Source organism: Centruroides vittatus, unplaced genomic scaffold (assembly GCF_030686945.1).
Source record: "Centruroides vittatus isolate TY-2023 unplaced genomic scaffold, ASM3068694v2 contig_738, whole genome shotgun sequence".
NCBI lineage: Eukaryota > Metazoa > Arthropoda > Arachnida > Scorpiones > Buthidae > Centruroides > Centruroides vittatus.
Genome location: NW_027122474.1, coordinates 4,139,087 through 4,158,963, shown reverse-complemented (window position 1 = coordinate 4,158,963; position 19,877 = coordinate 4,139,087). Strand labels below are relative to the sequence as shown.

Here is a 19,877-nt window from a genome sequence, read left to right as displayed (position 1 = left end):
CTCACATTTTTATTTAAACATCGTAAATAAGCAAAGTAATTAAAAACTATTTCAAACATGTATTAAGTGGCAGACAATACACGACTTGAACGTAAGAAGTTACACGATACTTTTTTTTAAGTCTTTCCGTCCTGTGGGCACTAAGAGGGCCTCTTTTAGTAGGCCCGTTATAAGTTCGGCCAGATCCACAATGGGGCAACCGGGTGGTGAGGGATGGGGCCCGACATCTCCGAACGGACCACCCCCGAAAAATTCCTGGGGATTGCTCGACCCGTTCGGATTCGATCGCGGGTCCCCCAGAGCAGTAGGCTGCCACCTTGACCGCTCGGCCATCCGGCCACTAGTTACGCGATACTGTTTGTTATAATCGTGCCGTCAAACCAAGAAAGCCAAATTAACAAGATGCCTTTCCTATTAGTTCAAAATCAAAATACGTATATGATACTTTTTATTTCAAAGGATGACAATGACGAAGAGAAATGACTCGTCAACACAGAATTATTTTTAAAAGAGCGTCTTTTTAAAAACACGTTATTTTATAAAGTTTAGTTATTTAAAATGCACAATATAGATCTTTCTCGCTAGACTTATTATACCATCAATTAGAAACAGGACAAGCTTTAGAAAATCACATTTTTTCCCCTAGAGTATGCATTTTTCGAACTTCGAGTCCCTTATCAACTCTTTGTCACGTAACTGTTTAGTTGCACTGTTACAAAATTTGTAAAGTTTTTTAACTTACATGGTTATGAGAAGCACAGAAATGGTGACGATTGATAAAATACAGATGATAATTATTAATTTACAGGTATTTGCTATCGCAATAGTTAAAATGTTAATGATTTACAAGAACAAACATGCGCACGAGAATTACGTTTTTCTGTTATTCAGAGGTTAACTAAAATACCATTTGAGGTCTTGCCTAAACGCATTCCTAAGCTTGTAAATAAAATTATTTTTATAAAATTTGACCATATGGGAAGTGTTTAATGTGAACATTATACGTATTGTAATTTATCTTCGATCGTTACGTATACAGTATTTGTTGTCAGTTAATTCTTTGATGAAATTGGTATCAGAATATTGCGGGTGTAATTCGTAATAATAATATCGTCTGCTTGGATTAATTAAAATATCTTCTTTTGAAATTATTTGGAAAAATAATTTGTTTCCTTACACCTCATAGCTACCTGTCAATCTTCATTACAGATCCTTTATAACGTATGAGTGGAATCCTTTGAAGGTCCGCTGACAGTTTTACAAGTTCTGGGAATTTGAATTCGACTAATTAGACGCGTAAAATGTGTAAAATATTTGAATAAATACATCAATTTCCCAGCTTAAGGAAGTATGCACCAAAAATTCCAACGTTATTTACTGAGATAAAAAGCGATTTTTTCCTGCATCAATGGGTTCATAATCAGCATGAATTTCGTATAGATCTGTTGAATTCTCTAATGGAGCAAGAGCCGGAAACAGTTCGTAGATACTAAACACAAGCAAAGATTTATAAATCGAAACAGAAAATTTTAAAAAAAAAATCAGTAATTGATACAAACCCGAATCCATAATGGCTTTCTTTAGCCTTTAAGGTCAAAATAACACCTAAGATTCCTCCCATTACTCCGGGGAGTCCGTGTAAATTATGCACACCGCAAGTGTCTTGAATTTTAAGTTTTCTTGCCAATAGCGGCTAAAAATTATACATTTATCCTTGAAATTCTTTAGAGGTTTTATTGTGGAGGCAAAAATTTCGCCAATGTAGTATGACGTATTTTGGATATTTGCATATTTTACCTTTAGAAATGCGTAACCAAATACGGATACGATGGATGCCGCTAATCCAACTAACATAGCGCCGTACGGTTGGATCATCATATTTGCTACAGTTCCAATGGCTACACCGCCGGCGATTGATGCATTTTGTATGTGAATCTGAAATTTTACTTGTTTTATTCGTGTGTATTATTGTTTTACGTGACAAAAATACTCACGATATTGAATCGATTGTGTCCTTCGAGCAGAGAAAATAAGCCAAAAGTAGTCAGAGTGCAGGAAACCAGAGCTAAATACATGTTTACAATAGCTCGGTGACTATCGTTCCCGAAGATTCCAGAAGAGTTATAACTTGACCAAAATGCCCACAAAAATAGCGTTCCTGAGAAATTAATAATAATGGTTCTCTTAAAAATCTAAACTGAAGAAAGGAAGAGAGAGTAGGTACTGAACATAAGGATGAATCAGAACGTATGAAAAGGAATATTCAAACAAATTATTAACGAATTCTATTATTCTATTATTCTATTATTCTATTAACGAAAACAAATTTGATTTCCCAGAATTTATTTTTGAAAATTCGGATTGATACAGAGAAAAGGACACCGCCAAACCAAAATAAGCGCCAAAAACGTGGACAAAAATCGAATTTCCAGCATCGGTAACCTTTAAAAATTCGAAATTTGCTGTTTAATTTACCTAAATTTCATAAATTCCTCAAAATTTTTTTTTCGATGTTTTACCTTAAAAGTATTAAATCCTAGTTCTTTATTCAAACTGTACAAAACAGTTTCAATTAACGACATTATTATAAGTTGTAGGGGATTTATTCTTCCCAAGACAGCACCAGTTGATACGAGAACGGCTAGAGATGCGATATTAGCTTCCACCATACTATTTTAATGGATGATTATAATTGATAAAGGCGAAAATTCTTTTCGACGAATAAAAACTTACCTAACAATGCCAAAATGCATAACTCCAGATTGCATTTTCCAGATATTTTGCATAATGAAACTCCATTGGATGGTCAGCGAGCATAGAAATAGATTAAATCTTACACCGTTAAAGGCATACTTCTTCAGAAAAGTCACCAGAAATCCGTACCCAACGACCAACAAGACGTTAACATCTTGAAATACTAAAGTTTAAACATTTGTATATATATATATATTTTAAATTAAATTTAATATTTAAATGGCAAATATATTTTTATAAGTATGCCGGAACAGTGGGAGGATTCTCATTAATTCATCAAGAAATTACATCACTTGATGAATTAATGAGGATGTCCATTTGGATTTTATAAAATGTCTTTTATATAAAGAAAAATATTAATATTAATAGAATTATTTAATAAGTAACAGGGATTTATACCTGGATGATAATGCTGAAGCAGAGTGAAGAAATGCCCAAATCCATCCAACGAATTACTTAGAGTATTTGCCGGGTAAGCATCTTTGTGGTATTCCACAAAAAATACAAAAATAATAATAAATGCTACTTGTAATGTCGTTATAACGAAGGCAAGTTTACCTCGTTTCCACATCTCTTCTAATTAAGAAGAACGTGAATTTACTAAGAATTCGTTAGTTGACCCCACGCCCTTACCTGGCTATTGGTTAAGAGGTTTTGCATAATTTATGAAATGAATTCTTACACAATTTTCCTGTGATGAACTCCACGCTATCTACAGGAAAATTACACGAAATATTTAGAGAAGTTATTGATTTAAAATCACGGAAAATCGAATTTAGTTTTGATATAATATATATATATATATAATATAATTATTAAATGCGCTCTCGAATTTCCATGAAAAATCGTCCCTTTTAAGCTTTCTGACGTTCTGCGTGTTGTCAGTTATGTGAAATTAATTTATGAAACTTTTTCTGTGAACGGTTTAAAACGTTATAAACGGAATTTTATTTAGGATAATTTACGAAAAAAAATTATACAGGAATTAAATTTTTAAAGTCCTTTCTTCCTATGAGAATTCCTGCTCGGCCATCATGAGGACGTGAATTGCCACCACCTAAAAATAAACAAAAAATAATAATAATTTCGAATATTGTGCTGTATTTATCGAGTAGTGTTTCATAATTAAATACAGTCAAGTCTCGATTTAACGCCACCCCTTTAAAATTGGCATTAAATCGAATATGGCGGTGAATTGAAGTATCTCGAGGTTTACTCGCAACTTCAAGTCATGGAGGATCTAGAAGTATCCAAACGTAAAAATTAATTAGTGATTATTTATTGTGAGGTCACAATGCCGGGCTGCAATTTTAATTATATTTTTTAATTTATTTCATTTAAAATATATGCTTTCCATCTCAAATTAATAGTGTGTTGTCCCCGTACGTACATCGTACTTTTTTACTGCTAGCAATAGAGTCGTGCCGGTCATCTATCTAACACCTTTTGGGGGGAATTTTTGGATTGAAATAACGTGACTTCCGGTTTTAAAAACCGGAAGTTCATATATGGTCAGTCGTGGCCTCCTGGGGGCGTTGTGATGCGTTCTTGCTGTTGGTGCATTTTCTTGTTGAGTGTCAATTAGGAATTTTTTGTATTTTGGCTAGTGTTGTGTTTTATTGAAGATATAAAGAACTCTTTAAAGTGGCAACAGTTTTCAATTGATAATATGAAGAGAAATGGTTCTCCTGTGATAGACAGCCAGGAAAAATATTTACACGGATACTGCAGTTGAAAGGTCTGATCATCCAGATCTTCGTGTGTTAATTCGAGGTAACTATGGTAATTTGTTTGAAAACTAAATTTAATTATGATGTTATTGAGAACTTATCTAAACTTAATCTTTGAATTCTGCTATTTGTGTGGCTTCTATACCCGCTGTATTGCGTTGCAAAATACGCCCCTGTTTCGCAACGGAATATACGGGTTCTGTTATTAATTCCGCTTATATATTTAATTTTAGCTGTTTGGTAGACAAAATGTAGTAGAATCAACGCGTGTATTAACCTTGATAAGTTTTCAATTGTGTTTTTAGAAAATACAGAGGTTGTTTGACTAAAGATAAAACGTGGTATATTTAATAAGGGAGTAAATCATCGGGTGTACTTGGATATAGGACTTCTAGTTTAGATTTTATGAAAATTATTCTAAGATAGTATTAAAGTAGGTATTGAATACTGAATGATTTCTCTGTTAGTATTTTTACATGCTGCTTTTGTGTACATTCTCGATGATATAAATATTTTGGAGAGCACTGAATTGATTTTTATAGGAAGTTGCAGTATTTTTCATTGAGAGAGATGTACTTGGGTATGCCATTCTTTCTTTAATCTTGTTCCTATGGTACAAATACAGCTCTGAATGAGGCGGTTGGGACCTTATCGGTGCTGCAAACCATGCCCACAAAGTAAAGAAAGTCACGTGAGAAGTAAAAGGGCGGAATGTGTTTTGAGTACGAGGTATTTTCACCCCGGTTCCTTCTGATGAATATCCCAATCTTTTCTACTTCGTCGCCATCTGGCGACTGAACACTAGTCGTGGATTCGGGCTTGACCAACCGGCTGGTTGTGTGCAGTTTACCGGGTTTTATTCCACATAAACGGGCTACTTTCCTATAGAAAGTATTCCCAGCAGATAGTTCACCTACGTGTTGTAATGCCAGGTCCTATGAAACTAAACCAAATCGATCATCTGGCGAATTTTAAGATTATTCTACGCGAAAGAAGATAATGCAAGGGCTAAGTTTTGGCACTTACTAATAAGAATGACGTAACGAGTCCGAACAAATAAATGATAAAGCGAATTTTCTCTTTCAAGTAAAGCGTGACTACGACTCTAGAATTACTTTCGGGACAAATTGCCTTTAAGCATTTATCATCCGCCAGCAAGAGGGGTAACTGATGGCGACATTTATCCAGTTCCGCTTCCTCTTCGTACGTCCAAAAGATTTTGACGTAATCGTAAACATTTGCCAAAATCTCTTTGATTCTTCTGGTTGTTTTATCGCTAATTGCCATGAATTTTCTGTAGTATTTTTTTGTTACGTCCCAAATACTCGGTTTCTCCTGTTGGGGATAGAAACAATCCGCAACAGGTACATTGCATAGATTTTTGAGATCGAGTTTCTTTAACCATATTTTCCAAGCTGGTTCGGGTTTCATCCAATCAGCACATTGAATGACTACGGAATTTTCTTTGCAGTAAATTTGAGGAATCCAATATGAAATTTTTGCTTTCGTTGCTCTGTACCAATTAAAAATTTCGTTCCATACGCTCCGAATTAATTTTTTGCAACGTTCTTTTTGTTCTTTTTTAAGCAAGTCGATGTTTTTGATGCAATTTGCGATGCTGGCTGCAAACGTAAATTATGTTTACTATAAAAATTAATTGTATTTAAGTTTGCATTGTTTAACTTACCCATATCGACGAATAAAAATAAAGCCAGAATAATGAGAAAAGAAACGAAGAAAATCTTGTACGCCATTTTCTCTTCTCGGATGTATACAAAAGACTGATTTTTATTGTTCTACAAGGCGTATTTTTATCAATTTATTGTTTAACAACAATGTCATAGTGTAACAATATACCTTATGAATAAAATATAATAAAAAATTAATTTTTGGAAAGCAGTGGCGTGTCGTTATTGGAAGCGATGAAAGCGGCGATTCCACCTTCCAATGACCTTCCCTTGTATTTTATAAAATATAAATTTTCATATTTTAACGTACAGCATTAATTAAAATTAATTTTTTATTATAACTGCATTATGTATCTTTTACAAATTTCTATACTACATGTGAAAACAAACGATAAGATTGCTATTGTATATTCGAATAATTCGGTAGTGGAAGGAATGTCGAAACCGGGTCAGTTTGCAATCAGCCATATTATATAGGCATTGGCACATGCGGTTTACAGAGCACCAACGTCACCCGGTTTAGCTGGTGGATGCTTCACACATAAAGCTTCTAATTTTATATCCCGGACCGGTTTTGGGTTGTTAGGCCTGCCTGCTAGATATTCGGCCGCCCTCGCCCGAGTATGTGAATCACGAGTAGACTAGATCAACGGCGGGCAACCCCCGGCTCGCGGGCCAGCTACGGCTCGCGAAAAGTTTCTATCCGGCCCGCGAGATCTTTAATAGAATATTAAATTGGAAAAATAACTAATTAATAGTCATTTTTTCAATTCTTTGTAATTTTCGAAAACGATAAGAGAAATAAATGTAGTAATTAACTTTTTATTTATTTATTTCATATTTGTAGACTAAAAAAATTACGAAGTCACAAGAAGGCGTCAATTAACTACTACGGCCCGCAAAAAAAACGTAAAATTTATTCTGGCCCATGTTATAAAAAAGGTTGCCCACCGTAGACTAGATTTATAACAACCCAACCGATAGGAGTTTACTGGCACGTTTTTATGATAGTTCTGTATAGTTGACAGGCGTTTAAAAAAATCCATTAAAATATTTGATATATTTATTCCGCGTTTATTCCGCTCTCCCATCTTATATTACTTACGGATTTCAATGCTAAACCGGTGATATTACGATTTAGTATGTCCCATCTGTAAGGGGATGCAGAAAAAACGTGTACAATTCTAGTACAGCGTTAAAAAATTAACTGTTACTTTGGCAGCATTATTTACAATCAAATTAATGAATGAGACGTACAATGGTACAAAAAAGCTCTAGAATTTATTTTCCTTAAATTTACGATTTATGTATCCGTTGTCATAAAAATTTCTTTTCTCTTCTTTCTCAAGACTACAGATATTCGAGTACAAAGTAACCGGTTTCGGCTTATCTCTACTTAAGAAGTAGTTAAATATTTAAGCGATTGGGGAATTAGAAACATATATAAAACCCTGATGAAAGAGCCGAAATTTTACTTAAACAGAAGCTTAACTGAACCAATCTCTTGCCAAGTACAGTGGGGTCTGTTCTCTTCGTAATATTAGATGTAATAAAGACAGAAATTTTTCCAGATCGACGAGAGTGACCGAAAAGTTGTAAATTTTGGAAATTTCCGCGAACACTCGGTCCTAAAACGAATTAGTTAGAAAACGAACGATGGACAATCTGTTAAGTTTATCTTATTTAGATTATTACAGCTATGGTGAGAAACGTTTAAAATCTACAACAACCCTGTGGCGTCCTTTGATATATACTAGTGATGCGACAAAAAAGGCATTTGACATTGACCGGTATCGGCACCTTCGGGATTTGGCACGCACACACCTACCTGGACCGTCTCCGATTCCATTCATTAGCCACTCGTAGGGAGCTATTTCACTAAGTGGATTGTTTTAAGATTTAAAAAGTAAAGAATATTTTGTTATTTTTATGTACGTTTCTTCACAAAGATATATTTAATTATAAGTTTCTTTAAAAGTATATTCATACAATTGAAGAATTTTTTGTACTAGGCATGTATATTCGTCACACATTTTGTTTTACCAAGTAAGTTTTTCTGATAATTTTAATTTTAGCCCTTATATCGTGGCTAGTGATTTAAAAATTTATTTTAAAAAATTTTGGTTCGAGACCGTATAATGAAAAAGAACACATTATTAAAAGAGAAAGACCGATGCCTGAATTAAATATAAATACGTCGGCAAAAAAATTTCGACATTTTGACGATAAAATTTGTGACGAATGACGATTCTTTCGTAAAATTGAAGCAATTTGGAAATCAAAGCGGAATAGAATTTAACATTGTAGACAATATAAAATAAATATTGAAAATTATAACGAGATAATTACGATTATTCGGTATATCTAAATTAATAGATGTTATATGTTTTCTCTCAAAGCGAGACTTGGCATTTAGAGGGCGTAGGGAATTTATTGAATCTAATAACGGAGGTAAATTATATTGAACTTTCTTATTTATTAAGTACGTCAGATAATCTATTAAAAATACATTTAAAGAAGTATACGGTTTTTACTAGCTTATCGAACAAACGAATACGAACGGGCCCTGACGCGCAATTAATTGATTGCTCCTGAAAGTCGGCTTCTTACAGAAACACAGCTACAGCTTCCCTATCATCAAATGTCACGGCACGCCACTGCTTTATACTCCATTTACACTCATTCTGAAATGGATCTCCTGCTGGACTGTAAATGGTCAGCTACTCGTACCTAAAGAGAGAATTACTGTCACGTGTGTCATATGTACAGCTAGAATAGTGATAGTTGAAGAAAATACTTTAATTATTCCAAGCAGACGATATTGTTCCTTATTCATTTAGTACAGTGGTTCCCAACCTTTTCTAGGATGCGGAACACTTTTGTGAGCAATTTTCTTTAGCGGAACACTTACTTAAGTTAATATGAAATACATAAGCTTGTCAACAGTTATTTTATTAGAATTGAGCAGTTATAATTCAAAATCTCTACTCATATTATTAACGCCAATGCTAAGACAGGAAAAAATATACCTAAATAACTTTAATGGGAAACTTGTGCCTGATGTTTTTTTACATATTTCATTCAGTTTTTATCATTTCCTTCATCTTATTTGAAACAGTAGTACACTCCATAAGTACGAGTCGTACATATGTATTTAAGTTTATGAAAATTTTATGATTTTAATTTTTTGATATTCGGTGGCTCGAATACGATTGTACACTTTCCGATTTCTGACTAAATCTGCGGAACACTTGGGAGACGCTTACGGAACACCAGTGTTCCGCGGAACACCGGTTGGGAACCACTGATTTAGTACAAGGCCTACAAGTTTACTAACATCATTAAAAAAACTATTTTTCTGTCAATGTATTCTCTATGTTTTGCTTACGAGCAATTCCTGAAAATGTGTCATTTTTGTTATTTCCTGAGTGTACACAGTACAAGAAAAATTTATCTGCGCAGTTTTCGAAATGGACTCGCATTATGGTGCTTGTATATGCAAATATTTATGTAAAAAAGAATTATGTAACATAATACATGTTTTGCATTACTTAATGCTGTGTTTGTATTCCTTTCTTAAACGTTTAACCGTTAACAGTAATATTAAAAATATACACTACTTTTTCTACAGAATCTCTTTTAAAAGAGTAATTTTCTAGAAAAGATTTAAGGGTGCTACAACCGCAAGTAAATTATAAGATTTTACTGTTTTTTAGGATTGATTGTCGCTTAACGCGTTCAGAAGTCTTTCATTTATCCGACTTTATTCGACTCGAAGCAGTAGGAAAAATTTCCAAGTTTAAAGATTTGTTTTTAAGCCGGCGTTACTAAAAAATGAATAACCAAACCTTTTTAGATATCGAGCACAAAACTTTTACCAGGCAAACGTTTTCGTTACATTAAGCATTAAGAATCCAGCCAAATATCTAGAAAGGTTACGTTATTCGTTCTTTAAATACATCCGGGTTGACAATTTTCTGTCGACTACGTTACTTCCGATTTCTTTCAATATGGAATCATTTTTGTATACCTTTTGGTGTTAAAAGCTGCAGATATTTGCGAGTTTAGTTGAAAAGTCTGATAAGAAGTAAAATTTGTGCGATTCATAAAAGAAATGAAAAGAAAGTCGCTGGCGGTCTAACTGGACGTACTCGACGGCCGGATGGCCGAGCGGTCAAGGTGGCAGCCTACCGCTCTGGGGGACCCGGGATCGAATCCGAACGGGTCGAATAATCCCCAGGAATTTTTCGGGGGGTGGTCCGTTCAGATATGTCGGGCCCCGTCCCTCACCACCCGGTCGCCCCATTGTGGGCCTGGCCGAACCCATAATGGGCCTTCTAATAGAGGCCCTCTTAGTGCCCACAGGGCGGAAAGAGTTAAAGAAAAAAAAAAAAAAACTGGACGTACTCAAACTGTGATCCGCCTTATCATTACTTTTATTTTAATTCACAAAAGTATTGGTCCGCGAGGTATTCGAATGGAAAAAGAAAAAAACTGGGTGTGAGAACTTCGCTCTGACGCGCGTTGCTTCTGTTGTTTTTAAATAAAACATTACCAAACAGAAAAGTCTTTATGTAGTAGTATTGATCCACATCTTACATATAAATTATTGTTATATAACTTTACATTTTTAAATTTAAAGGATTAGTTAGGCTGTGTAAAACATACGTGTTTATAAATTTATAGTTACAAACATTTAATCTGAATTTTAAAGTAATTTGATTGTTCTCTTTTTAACAAGTTAATCTCGAAAAATAAATCGTCGTTGTCAAATCTTAGCTTGTGAATTTCGTTATAGAATGTTACGGTGTTACGAAAGCGTAACTAAGCAAAGTTCGTCAAACTGGTCCGCGGGCTGTCCATTATGTAGTTTTATGAATGAAAATTTACAAGTTGTGAAAACGCGCGTCAATATATGTAAGTGTCGTCTCGAGTTTCTTCGCAGCTACTTTGGACGCTATTGAAACCCATCTTTTAAATTTTCTCTCTAAAAACGCATATTTTAAAATTATAGATCACGATATTACGGACGTCTCTTTTTTTCACCGTCGTTCGCAAATGTCTACAAACAGCAGCCCGGCGGAGCCACCGCTATTAATGTGGGCACCGTAAGGTATCTTTACTCTATCACGCGAATTCTTCCGCTACAAGAAAAAGTTGTCCGGAAAGGCGTCAGAGCTGTAGTCACGTGAGCGACTGACGTCGAATCCAAGTCACGTGACACGCTGTGTGCGCGTCCGCCCTCCAATGTGCAGCTCCACGACCAAACAAGCTTAAGCGATGGTGGTGCACAGTCGGTAAGTAGTCCTATGATGTTTTGTTTATAGCGTTTTTTAAATGAGTTACCTTTCATATATTCGATGTGTTTTGGACACGTCTAGCATGTATGTCTCTATTATAAATATAATTAAGAGGAAAAACGTTGGTATATAAGGGATAAACTAATACCATTAATTGTATTAATTATCGATTTAATTAGCACATATTTAACTTAATAAAATTTATATCGCAATAATAATACTAATTTAATTTTAATAATTAATAAAATAATTTTATGGCTACGTGAAAAAGCAGAGGTCGCTGCAATTAATCAAACGCAGAAGTCGGAAGGAGGAAAATTTGTATATTACAATAAACATTCGAACGAAGGTAATTTGCTTCCTAATTATTATTTATACGAAATTAATTATGAAATAACGAAAATGCTAACTTAATTATAATATTACAACAGTTTCTGCGTACAGATCAACACATTACTTAAAATACAAGCTTTACCTTCCCTAAGCTGGACATTTTAATTCTATATATTATTTATTTTATGGGGTTAATGTTGATAAAGATGGGGAATTAACCCTATGTACGAAAATATAATGAAACACTGTGTTTTCCCCACATTTCAACAAAACAGATCACTGTAACAGAAAAACTGTTCATAATTAATATAATTTACCAGTAATCACAATTCTTAGAAAATAAGTGATCATTATATACATTACTAGCAGTTTAGGTAAAGTATTTAAGGGAAATGCTGATGCTTGCGAATCCACTATGTTCTGTCGGTGACGCAAACTGGATTGGTATGTGTTAAATCCGGGGTCTCCAAACTTTCTAGCCTAAAGGGCCACACTGACTCCTCCACTAAGTCTTAAGGGACTTAGTGGGGGAGTCAGTGTGGCCCTTAGCTAGCTCACCATACCGACATACTGTAGTTTTGAATTAGGTGCAAATTTTCATTTCGGGACTAGCCGGTGAGTGAGATATCTATGGCGCAGGGTGGACTCCGCTCCGTTTGCAATTTCGGTTGGTACTTACAGGGACGTTTCGTTGTGGCAGAGATAGCTGATGCGCGTGCTGTGCGATACGTAATCGTAATTATAATGTTTAATTTCATTATGTGAATTACCTATGTATGTCACTTATTGTGTTTCTTAATTGGTCGTTAAATAAAAACATCTGATTATTATTTTGTATGATTTACTTACATTGTAAATTTTACAATGTAATCGAAATAAACTCTGGCGGGCCGGATGTCGGGCTTATCTGACACGCTATCGCAAGCCAAATTGGTGGTGCTTGCAGGCCATAGTTTGGAGATTCCTGTGTTAAATAATCAGAATTAAATATATTTAATTACATTGATCATTTATTTTAATGAAGTTATTCTGTATGAATTACAATTTTTTGTAGATAAACTAAAAATGTGTTCTTTTTTCTAAACTTTTTAATTCAATACAGTCTAGATAGAATCTTATTCATTAAGATATAGTAAATATATTTCATTTGTTTATTTAATGTTTAGTTTAGGATGGGAATTTTTCTATTTACATTTTTAAGTATTTTTTTTAAACTTTGAGTAAAAATATATTGAAATTCTCTTTTTGGTAATTTGCATGTTTTTTTTTTTTTTTAAATGTACATTTCATATGAACAAATTATAAGTGATTCGATAATGAATGATTCGTATTTAATCCATTCGTTTTTATTATGATTATATAATTTTACTCTTTCTGCTCTGTGGGCATTGAGAGCTTTTTTTGGTCCTGTTGTGTTTTCCCAAGTCAATACTAGTGTTGGCTGGGTCACAGAGATGGTGGCAAAAAATTCCTGGATTTTCTCAACTGTCCATATTCAATCCCAGCTTCAAAATCTTAACACCTTGTAAGTCTTATAAGTCTTATCTAATAAAATTAATCGGTTTGTGTCAGTAATGTTTATCATTAAGTGTGGCTACACACATGAAGTGTGTACATAAAATGTTACAAATCAAAATTTGATAGATGTAGATCTTGTAACAGAGTAATTCTTACAATAATGTTATAAGTTATGAAAAATATATAATGACAGACATTACAATATCTTATCTAATATCTTATACAATATATTTAATCATAAAACATCACTTAGCGAAATATACAAGATTGAATCACTTATATTGTCTCATGATATACAAGGTAATTATAATTAAACTGACAGTATTCAAAGCATTGTACAGAAGAATTTACATAACCACCAATTTTTATTGTGATTCATTATCTTAATAAGAATATGGAAAAAAGAGTTTGCAAATAAAACAAAATTAGTGGCATGTTATAACAAGATAAACACTTACTCGAAAACCTTTTAAACGTGCAGCCAAATTTATTAACTTCTAAATTTATTGTTATAACAAGACAATTTCTCATCATTTTGTAGCCACTCACACATGAGAGTTGCATGAGGCACACTGTAAAGTGTAATGTCTTTCCTATAACTGCTAGAAGGAACCATTGGTATATGAAAGAAGGACTGAGCTTTACTATAGAAACTCTTACCAATTTCACTAATGCTGCCAATGCATTACACAAATAAAAATACAATAAGGTTTAATTAAATGGACTGAAGAATGTGAAACAGAAATTTGAAGAAATAAGTAAATTGGGTGTGTATACTCTGGATAGAGGCAACAACGTAGTGATACATTGCAGAAAACAATGTAGATGATGTCACACTTACTGTTGCAAAAATACAGAGTCAGAACTATGTACATATCTACCGTATGTATCCTAGCAACTGCAACTTTCATGGTCAACTATCCATTTTATGGATTATCTTAAAATGGTAAATTATATGACCCTAAACAGCATACCAACTTCACTTTTGCAATTTCTGGTAAGGATGCATCTTGATGACATATGGCCTTCAAAAGTGGACTACTACTGGATCACCAAAGTGCATTTTTTCATATGTATAGGTATGAATACATATCACTGCCATATGTGGAGATGTACAAAACTGAATGTTGTGCATGAAGTGTCCCTACATTTTATATAATTTTAAGGTGAGGTTTACCACAAACTTTATAATCAGACCATTTTTTACTGAGATCATGGCTGAAGGCCTTGTGCATCAATGAATGAGGCTTATTACACAGATTTGCAGTAAAGTAATTGCCTAATATCCCTAATCTTTTGAGATGCAGTGCTACCCCATATTGCACATACAACAAACACAATTGCTGTGTACCACATTTGGTGATGATGACAGGTTAATTTCTCAAAAATTTTGTAATACTTGGTCACCATGTTTTTCCAATCTAAACCTTTGCAATTTTGGTTATGGGGTTATTTGAAAAGCCAAGTTTACAAAGGTAATGGTCAACCACTTGCTGAAGGCAAGAATTACTCATCATACTTTAGTCATTCCCCAAGACATGCTACAGGCAACTACAAAACATGCTATATTACATTTCCAGCATATTTTGCACACTAATAGTTCACATATTGAAAATTTTGTTTTGTAAATAAAGGCTATGTTTGTTCATCTTGGCGCTTTTTTATTTTAGTGCACCAACATCACCTGGTGACATGACAACTAGCTAATTTTTTTTATTTGTAAATTCTCTTTCCCATGTTAAGATAACCATTGACTTTCACTGTAATCCATTAAGTAGATTTTTCTCAGCATTGCTCTGACAAGTGAGTAGTGTCATTTTAATTATAACTACTCTAAGTTTATTTGGCTCTTATATGGTAATTTCTAACCATTATAAAGCAAACAGCTTATAATCTGTTCATTTTATAAGACAATACAATTTATACATTATCATCAGTTGCTTATTCTAATAATAATTAACAGTAAACAGCAACACACATTAAACATTAAACAAGTCTCAAAACATATAAATTAAAATACACTTAAGACTGTGCTTATTACAGTCAATAGTTTATATTTGTTGTTATCTTCAGATAAGTGGTCATTTTAATCTGTCTTTTTCACTGTCAACCTCAGCATATGGCTGATAATGTATAATCATTATCACTCTTAACTAATTCCTTTAAACATTCCTATAACACCATTATAAATATGAGTATTTTATTAATAAACTATTACAAAAAACAGTAAGTGAACAACCTTGGACGAATTACTTATAATTAATAAACCATTTTACATTTTTTAACTGTTTTAGCATGTTTTTTTAATGTTAGTCAATAAAATTAGCATTTTGATACTAATTGTTGTCTTCTTTATTTTTTCCCACTTAATATAACTTTCCAGGCTGTTACATATAACAGAGAGAAAGTATGGTGATTGGTCAAAAATTACCTCCTCTAGATTTTTACATTTTTGGAGTCGACACCTTGAAACATCAAGAAATGCAAAAAAATTTGGGGTTTTTTCTGGATGTTAGTGCATGATTTTGTTCACTCTGTTTGAAGCTTAATAACTCTTGTGCTTTTTGTCGATAATTTCTGAAATTTTGCAGGGAGGTTTGTGTATTAGGGGGATTAATGCTATTAAATTTTGGTGGTTAAAGATCAAAGAGTGGGGAGATAAAGGGGGGGGTCACGTGTATCTCCAGTAGGGTCAGATTTAATGATGATTTTACTCGTTATTAGCATGTTTTATAAAACCCATCCCTCCATCAAAATTAAGCTTTTTGCCACTTTATAATAATTAAAAATAGTAAAAAAGTTTTTCCATAAAATTTTTGATAACAGTTGGTTTCACCAAATGTTCCCAAGAAAGTTAAGCAACTTGCTGCTGGATTTTTATTAGTAAGTTATTACCATTAGTAGAGATAAATTCCAAAGTAGTTACAATAGGCAGATTCTTCTGTGTTTAAATTTTAATTTATTTTTTTAAGCTTAAAAAGTTAGTTTATACATAACAGAAGAGAAATACAATCTTTTCTTTAATATTAATTTGAAATTCCAAAAGCTGTCTGGTAGATAGGCATTACTGAGAATAATAATATGGCTACCAAATGGTGTTCTTGATAATGATTGTGATAAATACATTTCAGTAATAGTTACAACATTAAACTTTTCAGTTAATGTTACCTATGGTTCCAAGATGGCGGCTCGTCTCGGCGGCTGGAAACCATGGAGACGAGTGTTCTAACCTAATCTATTCTAATAAATTACCATAATTATTACCAACAAAATTATTAGAATAGGTTAGGTTAGAACGTGCGTCCCCACTGTTTCCTTGCTGGAATTAGACGAGCCGCCATCTCGGAACCATAGGTAACATTAACCAACTTTTCTTATAAATAATTTCAATAAATAAAAATAATATATTTCTCATATGTGTAGAAATGTATTTTTTAACAAGATTTTAGCATTTGTTTGTGTATACAGTATATCTTATAAATAAATCTATGATATGACCTTGGAATTATAAAAATGAACAGTGTTTTTTTTTTCTTGTAAGAAATATTCCTATCTTTAAATATCTTTGACTTGAATAATAGTTTTAGATAAGAAGTTATATATTAAATCAATAAAAATGAAATGATTAGTAAACTAAGTTTTAAATGATTGTATTTATAGAAAAGAGTTTAGTGTGTTTCTGGGTCAAAAGGATCAAAAACTTACTTATTGCATTAGGTTTGAGATATATAACCTAGATGAAAAACCACTTTCGCAATTATATTAACATACTTTGTTTGTAATTAAATAGAAATGTTAGATCAGTTCAAAAATGTATTTTTTACCTAGATGTGTGTTTGATATTATTTATCATCATACTGAAAATAACTATACTAATAATTTGAATCAAAATTAATTTTATTATTCAATTTTTAATTTAAATTTAAATTATATAATATTTTATACAGTATTTTCTTAATGCTATTTTATCTACGGAAAATATTATATCATTATCATTAGTGTTTTCCTTTCAATAGGAAAATATACTTTTGATCTTTGGAAGTTTTCATGTTACTCCTATAATTCTTTTTTCTAGTAAACAATTGTACAAAACATATATCATGACAAATTACAAGTTAAATTGTTTTCCTTCGTTAGTTATATCATCATTCAAATATATATCAGATATATAAATTCAAAAGAAAACAAGAAAATTTATCAGAATGTAATAAAATTGAAATTTATTTTTTTCTTATTGTTGTAAGAAAATAAAACTATTAACATGTGAAGAATACATGTATTTACAAAATCAATTTTTTTTGCAATCATATCATATGATTGCAAAAAAAATTTATTTTAAAAATACATGTATTCTTTTTATATTATTAAATAGTCTGTAGCCTTATCATCATAAGATTACAGTAGTGTCGTTTATCCAAAAGCCAATCAACCAAAACGTCGGTTAACCGAAAGGTTTCCAGTCAGACTGTGTCGTGCTGAATTGAATGTTTTTTATACTAGATTAACTTCTAAAGTATAATTTTTTTGTTCTTATATTTTTCAATATATTTATTTTATTTGTACAAAATAAAGAAATAATTTTTAACGATACAATAGCCACGAATATTATTATAAAAATTTTCGTTAGCTTAAAATCGACGAAAATTCAACACAAAGCGACACGCAATTTGAGAAAAATTTCAACATGGGATAAGTTAATATATTTTTTCGTACATAATCGGTTATCCGAAAAATAAGTTATCCGAACAACCCCAGTCCCCAATTGATTCGGATAAATGACGCTCTACTGTATTCGAGAAATTTATTAAGTAGGATGGGTGGAAAGTAACTAGGCATTGAGAAATCACTATCATTTTTGAAATAATAAGGCACTCATAATAAAATTTGTGTAAATATACATCAGTCAATGGAATTTTATAATTCTTGCATTAATGATGTGGTCAGTGACTGAGAGAGCTGCATATGCAGTAGCAAAAACATTGGCTGACTGCCTGTCTGTTCAGGAGAGAGAACAGATTGTTGCATGCTATGAGGTTGGAAATCAGTGGTGGTTGTTTTTCATAGATGATAGGGTATGGTGAAGGGATGTCAAACCACAGTCTGTCCAGAAATAATCAAAAATTGTCATTTGAAACTGAAAGGACTGCAGGTTTGGTTGTGGACATACAGAGAAGTGGCCATCCATCCACATTATGATGTGAGAAAAACATGTCATTGATGGATGGCACCATTTAATTTTAGGGTACGCATCCATATTTCCATTTAATGAGGTGTATTTTGAATAATTTTCATTGTCTTTGCTTTATAAATATTGAAATTATAGTGATTTTTCAATGCATAGTTATTTTCCATTTACCCTTTATATAAGTGAATTTATGCAGTTGTGAAATATCAAAATACATTATTATATTTACATATTTTTCTACAAACTCTTGACTTATTAATTTTCCAGTTATGTTTTTATTAAAATTGTTAATCACATTCAATATCTTTAATAAGTATAATAAAATAAATTTTATATTGTCATTATTTAATATTTTGAACTATTTAATTATAAATAGAATGATGATGATTAACTTTTATAATTTTATTTTAAATTTATACATATTAATTTTAATAGATTTCATATTAAAGAAGAAAGATGTCAGAAAGGGATATAACAAAAAACCCATTTGCAGCATTATTTCCATCTCCAGAAGATGCAAAAAACTTTAGAAATCTTCAGTCTCAGATAGAATTATCTGCACACAATAAAGATAAAGGAAAAAGTCAAACTCTTGGCAATGAAAATAATGTGCAACAATCAAGCCTTCTTCAAAATAATAATTTAACAAAAGCTATTGATAAATTTCAGTTCAATTCTATTTGTGAAGATGTTTTTAGGATCACCTTAAACAAAGGTATATTTTATTTTTATTGAATTTCATGTATGAAACTATTATTTTATATAAGCATCACAATTTTAAATAATATAAGTAATACATTCTTAGTAAAATCTCATATCACTGGCTGAGAATTACTTTGTTCTATCTCCACTTTGGAAGTTTGAATTTAATTTGAAAATGATTACATTAAAACATTAATAGCAAGGTTGAGGCCAAAGTTTTCAACGCGAAAACATGTACGTCGGATGTTCGGCACCGCTTTCCTGTAAGCCTAGAAGTTTGACAATGGCGTTTGGAAAGTCAGTGGAATCGTGTTCGACATTCCAAACGCCATTGTCAAACTTCTAGGCTTACAGGAAAGCGGTGCCGAACATCCGACGTACATGTTTTCGCGTTGAAAACTTTGGCCTCAACCTTGCTATTATTACTCATAAAATCATTATTTTAAAATTGGCTGTGCTTTTTAACAGAAGCAATCATCATGTCACAATTGCATGATTTCTTCTGTATGATAATTGCTTAACAGCTAATTAATAACATATTTATCAATTAAATAAAAGTGAAATGAATGTAAACAGTTTTAAAAAGCTTTGTTGTATTTAATGAGAAACATCGCAGACTTTAAGAATAGCAAACATTTTCACCGAGAGTAAATAATTATTGTAATAA

The 19,877-nt window shown here is 32.4% G+C and overlaps 3 protein-coding genes across 3 annotated transcripts in view; 1 reads left to right on the top strand and 2 right to left on the bottom strand.

Annotated features, from left to right (window-relative positions):
- Window positions 1-1,214: 1,214 nt before the first annotated feature.
- LOC136980955 (ammonium transporter Rh type A-like) lies at window positions 1,215-3,339 on the bottom strand. Its single transcript, XM_067277154.1, has 9 exons — window positions 3,154-3,339; window positions 2,734-2,917; window positions 2,520-2,670; window positions 2,318-2,442; window positions 1,995-2,181; window positions 1,798-1,935; window positions 1,560-1,693; window positions 1,379-1,489; window positions 1,215-1,284 (listed from the first exon to the last, which is right to left on the bottom strand). The coding sequence occupies exons 1-9, from the start codon at window positions 3,323-3,325 to the stop codon at window positions 1,215-1,217; spliced, it is 1,272 nt and encodes a 423-aa protein (XP_067133255.1). The 5' UTR covers window positions 3,326-3,339.
- Window positions 3,340-3,744: 405 nt separating this feature from the next.
- Window positions 3,745-6,239, bottom strand: LOC136980933 (uncharacterized). Its single transcript, XM_067277132.1, has 3 exons — window positions 6,172-6,239; window positions 5,511-6,106; window positions 3,745-3,811 (listed from the first exon to the last, which is right to left on the bottom strand). The coding sequence occupies exons 1-3, from the start codon at window positions 6,236-6,238 to the stop codon at window positions 3,764-3,766; spliced, it is 711 nt and encodes a 236-aa protein (XP_067133233.1). The 5' UTR covers window position 6,239; the 3' UTR covers window positions 3,745-3,763.
- A 5,500-nt stretch (window positions 6,240-11,739) lies between these two features.
- Window positions 11,740-19,877, top strand: part of Ube4A (Ubiquitination factor E4A) — a 36,587-nt gene continuing 28,449 nt past the window's right edge. Inside the window, exons 1-2 of the mRNA XM_067277264.1 lie at window positions 11,740-11,821; window positions 18,944-19,223. Coding sequence (XP_067133365.1) covers window positions 18,965-19,223 — 259 coding nt within the window. The 5' untranslated portion in view covers window positions 11,740-11,821; window positions 18,944-18,964. The remainder of the gene's footprint in view (window positions 11,822-18,943; window positions 19,224-19,877) is intronic.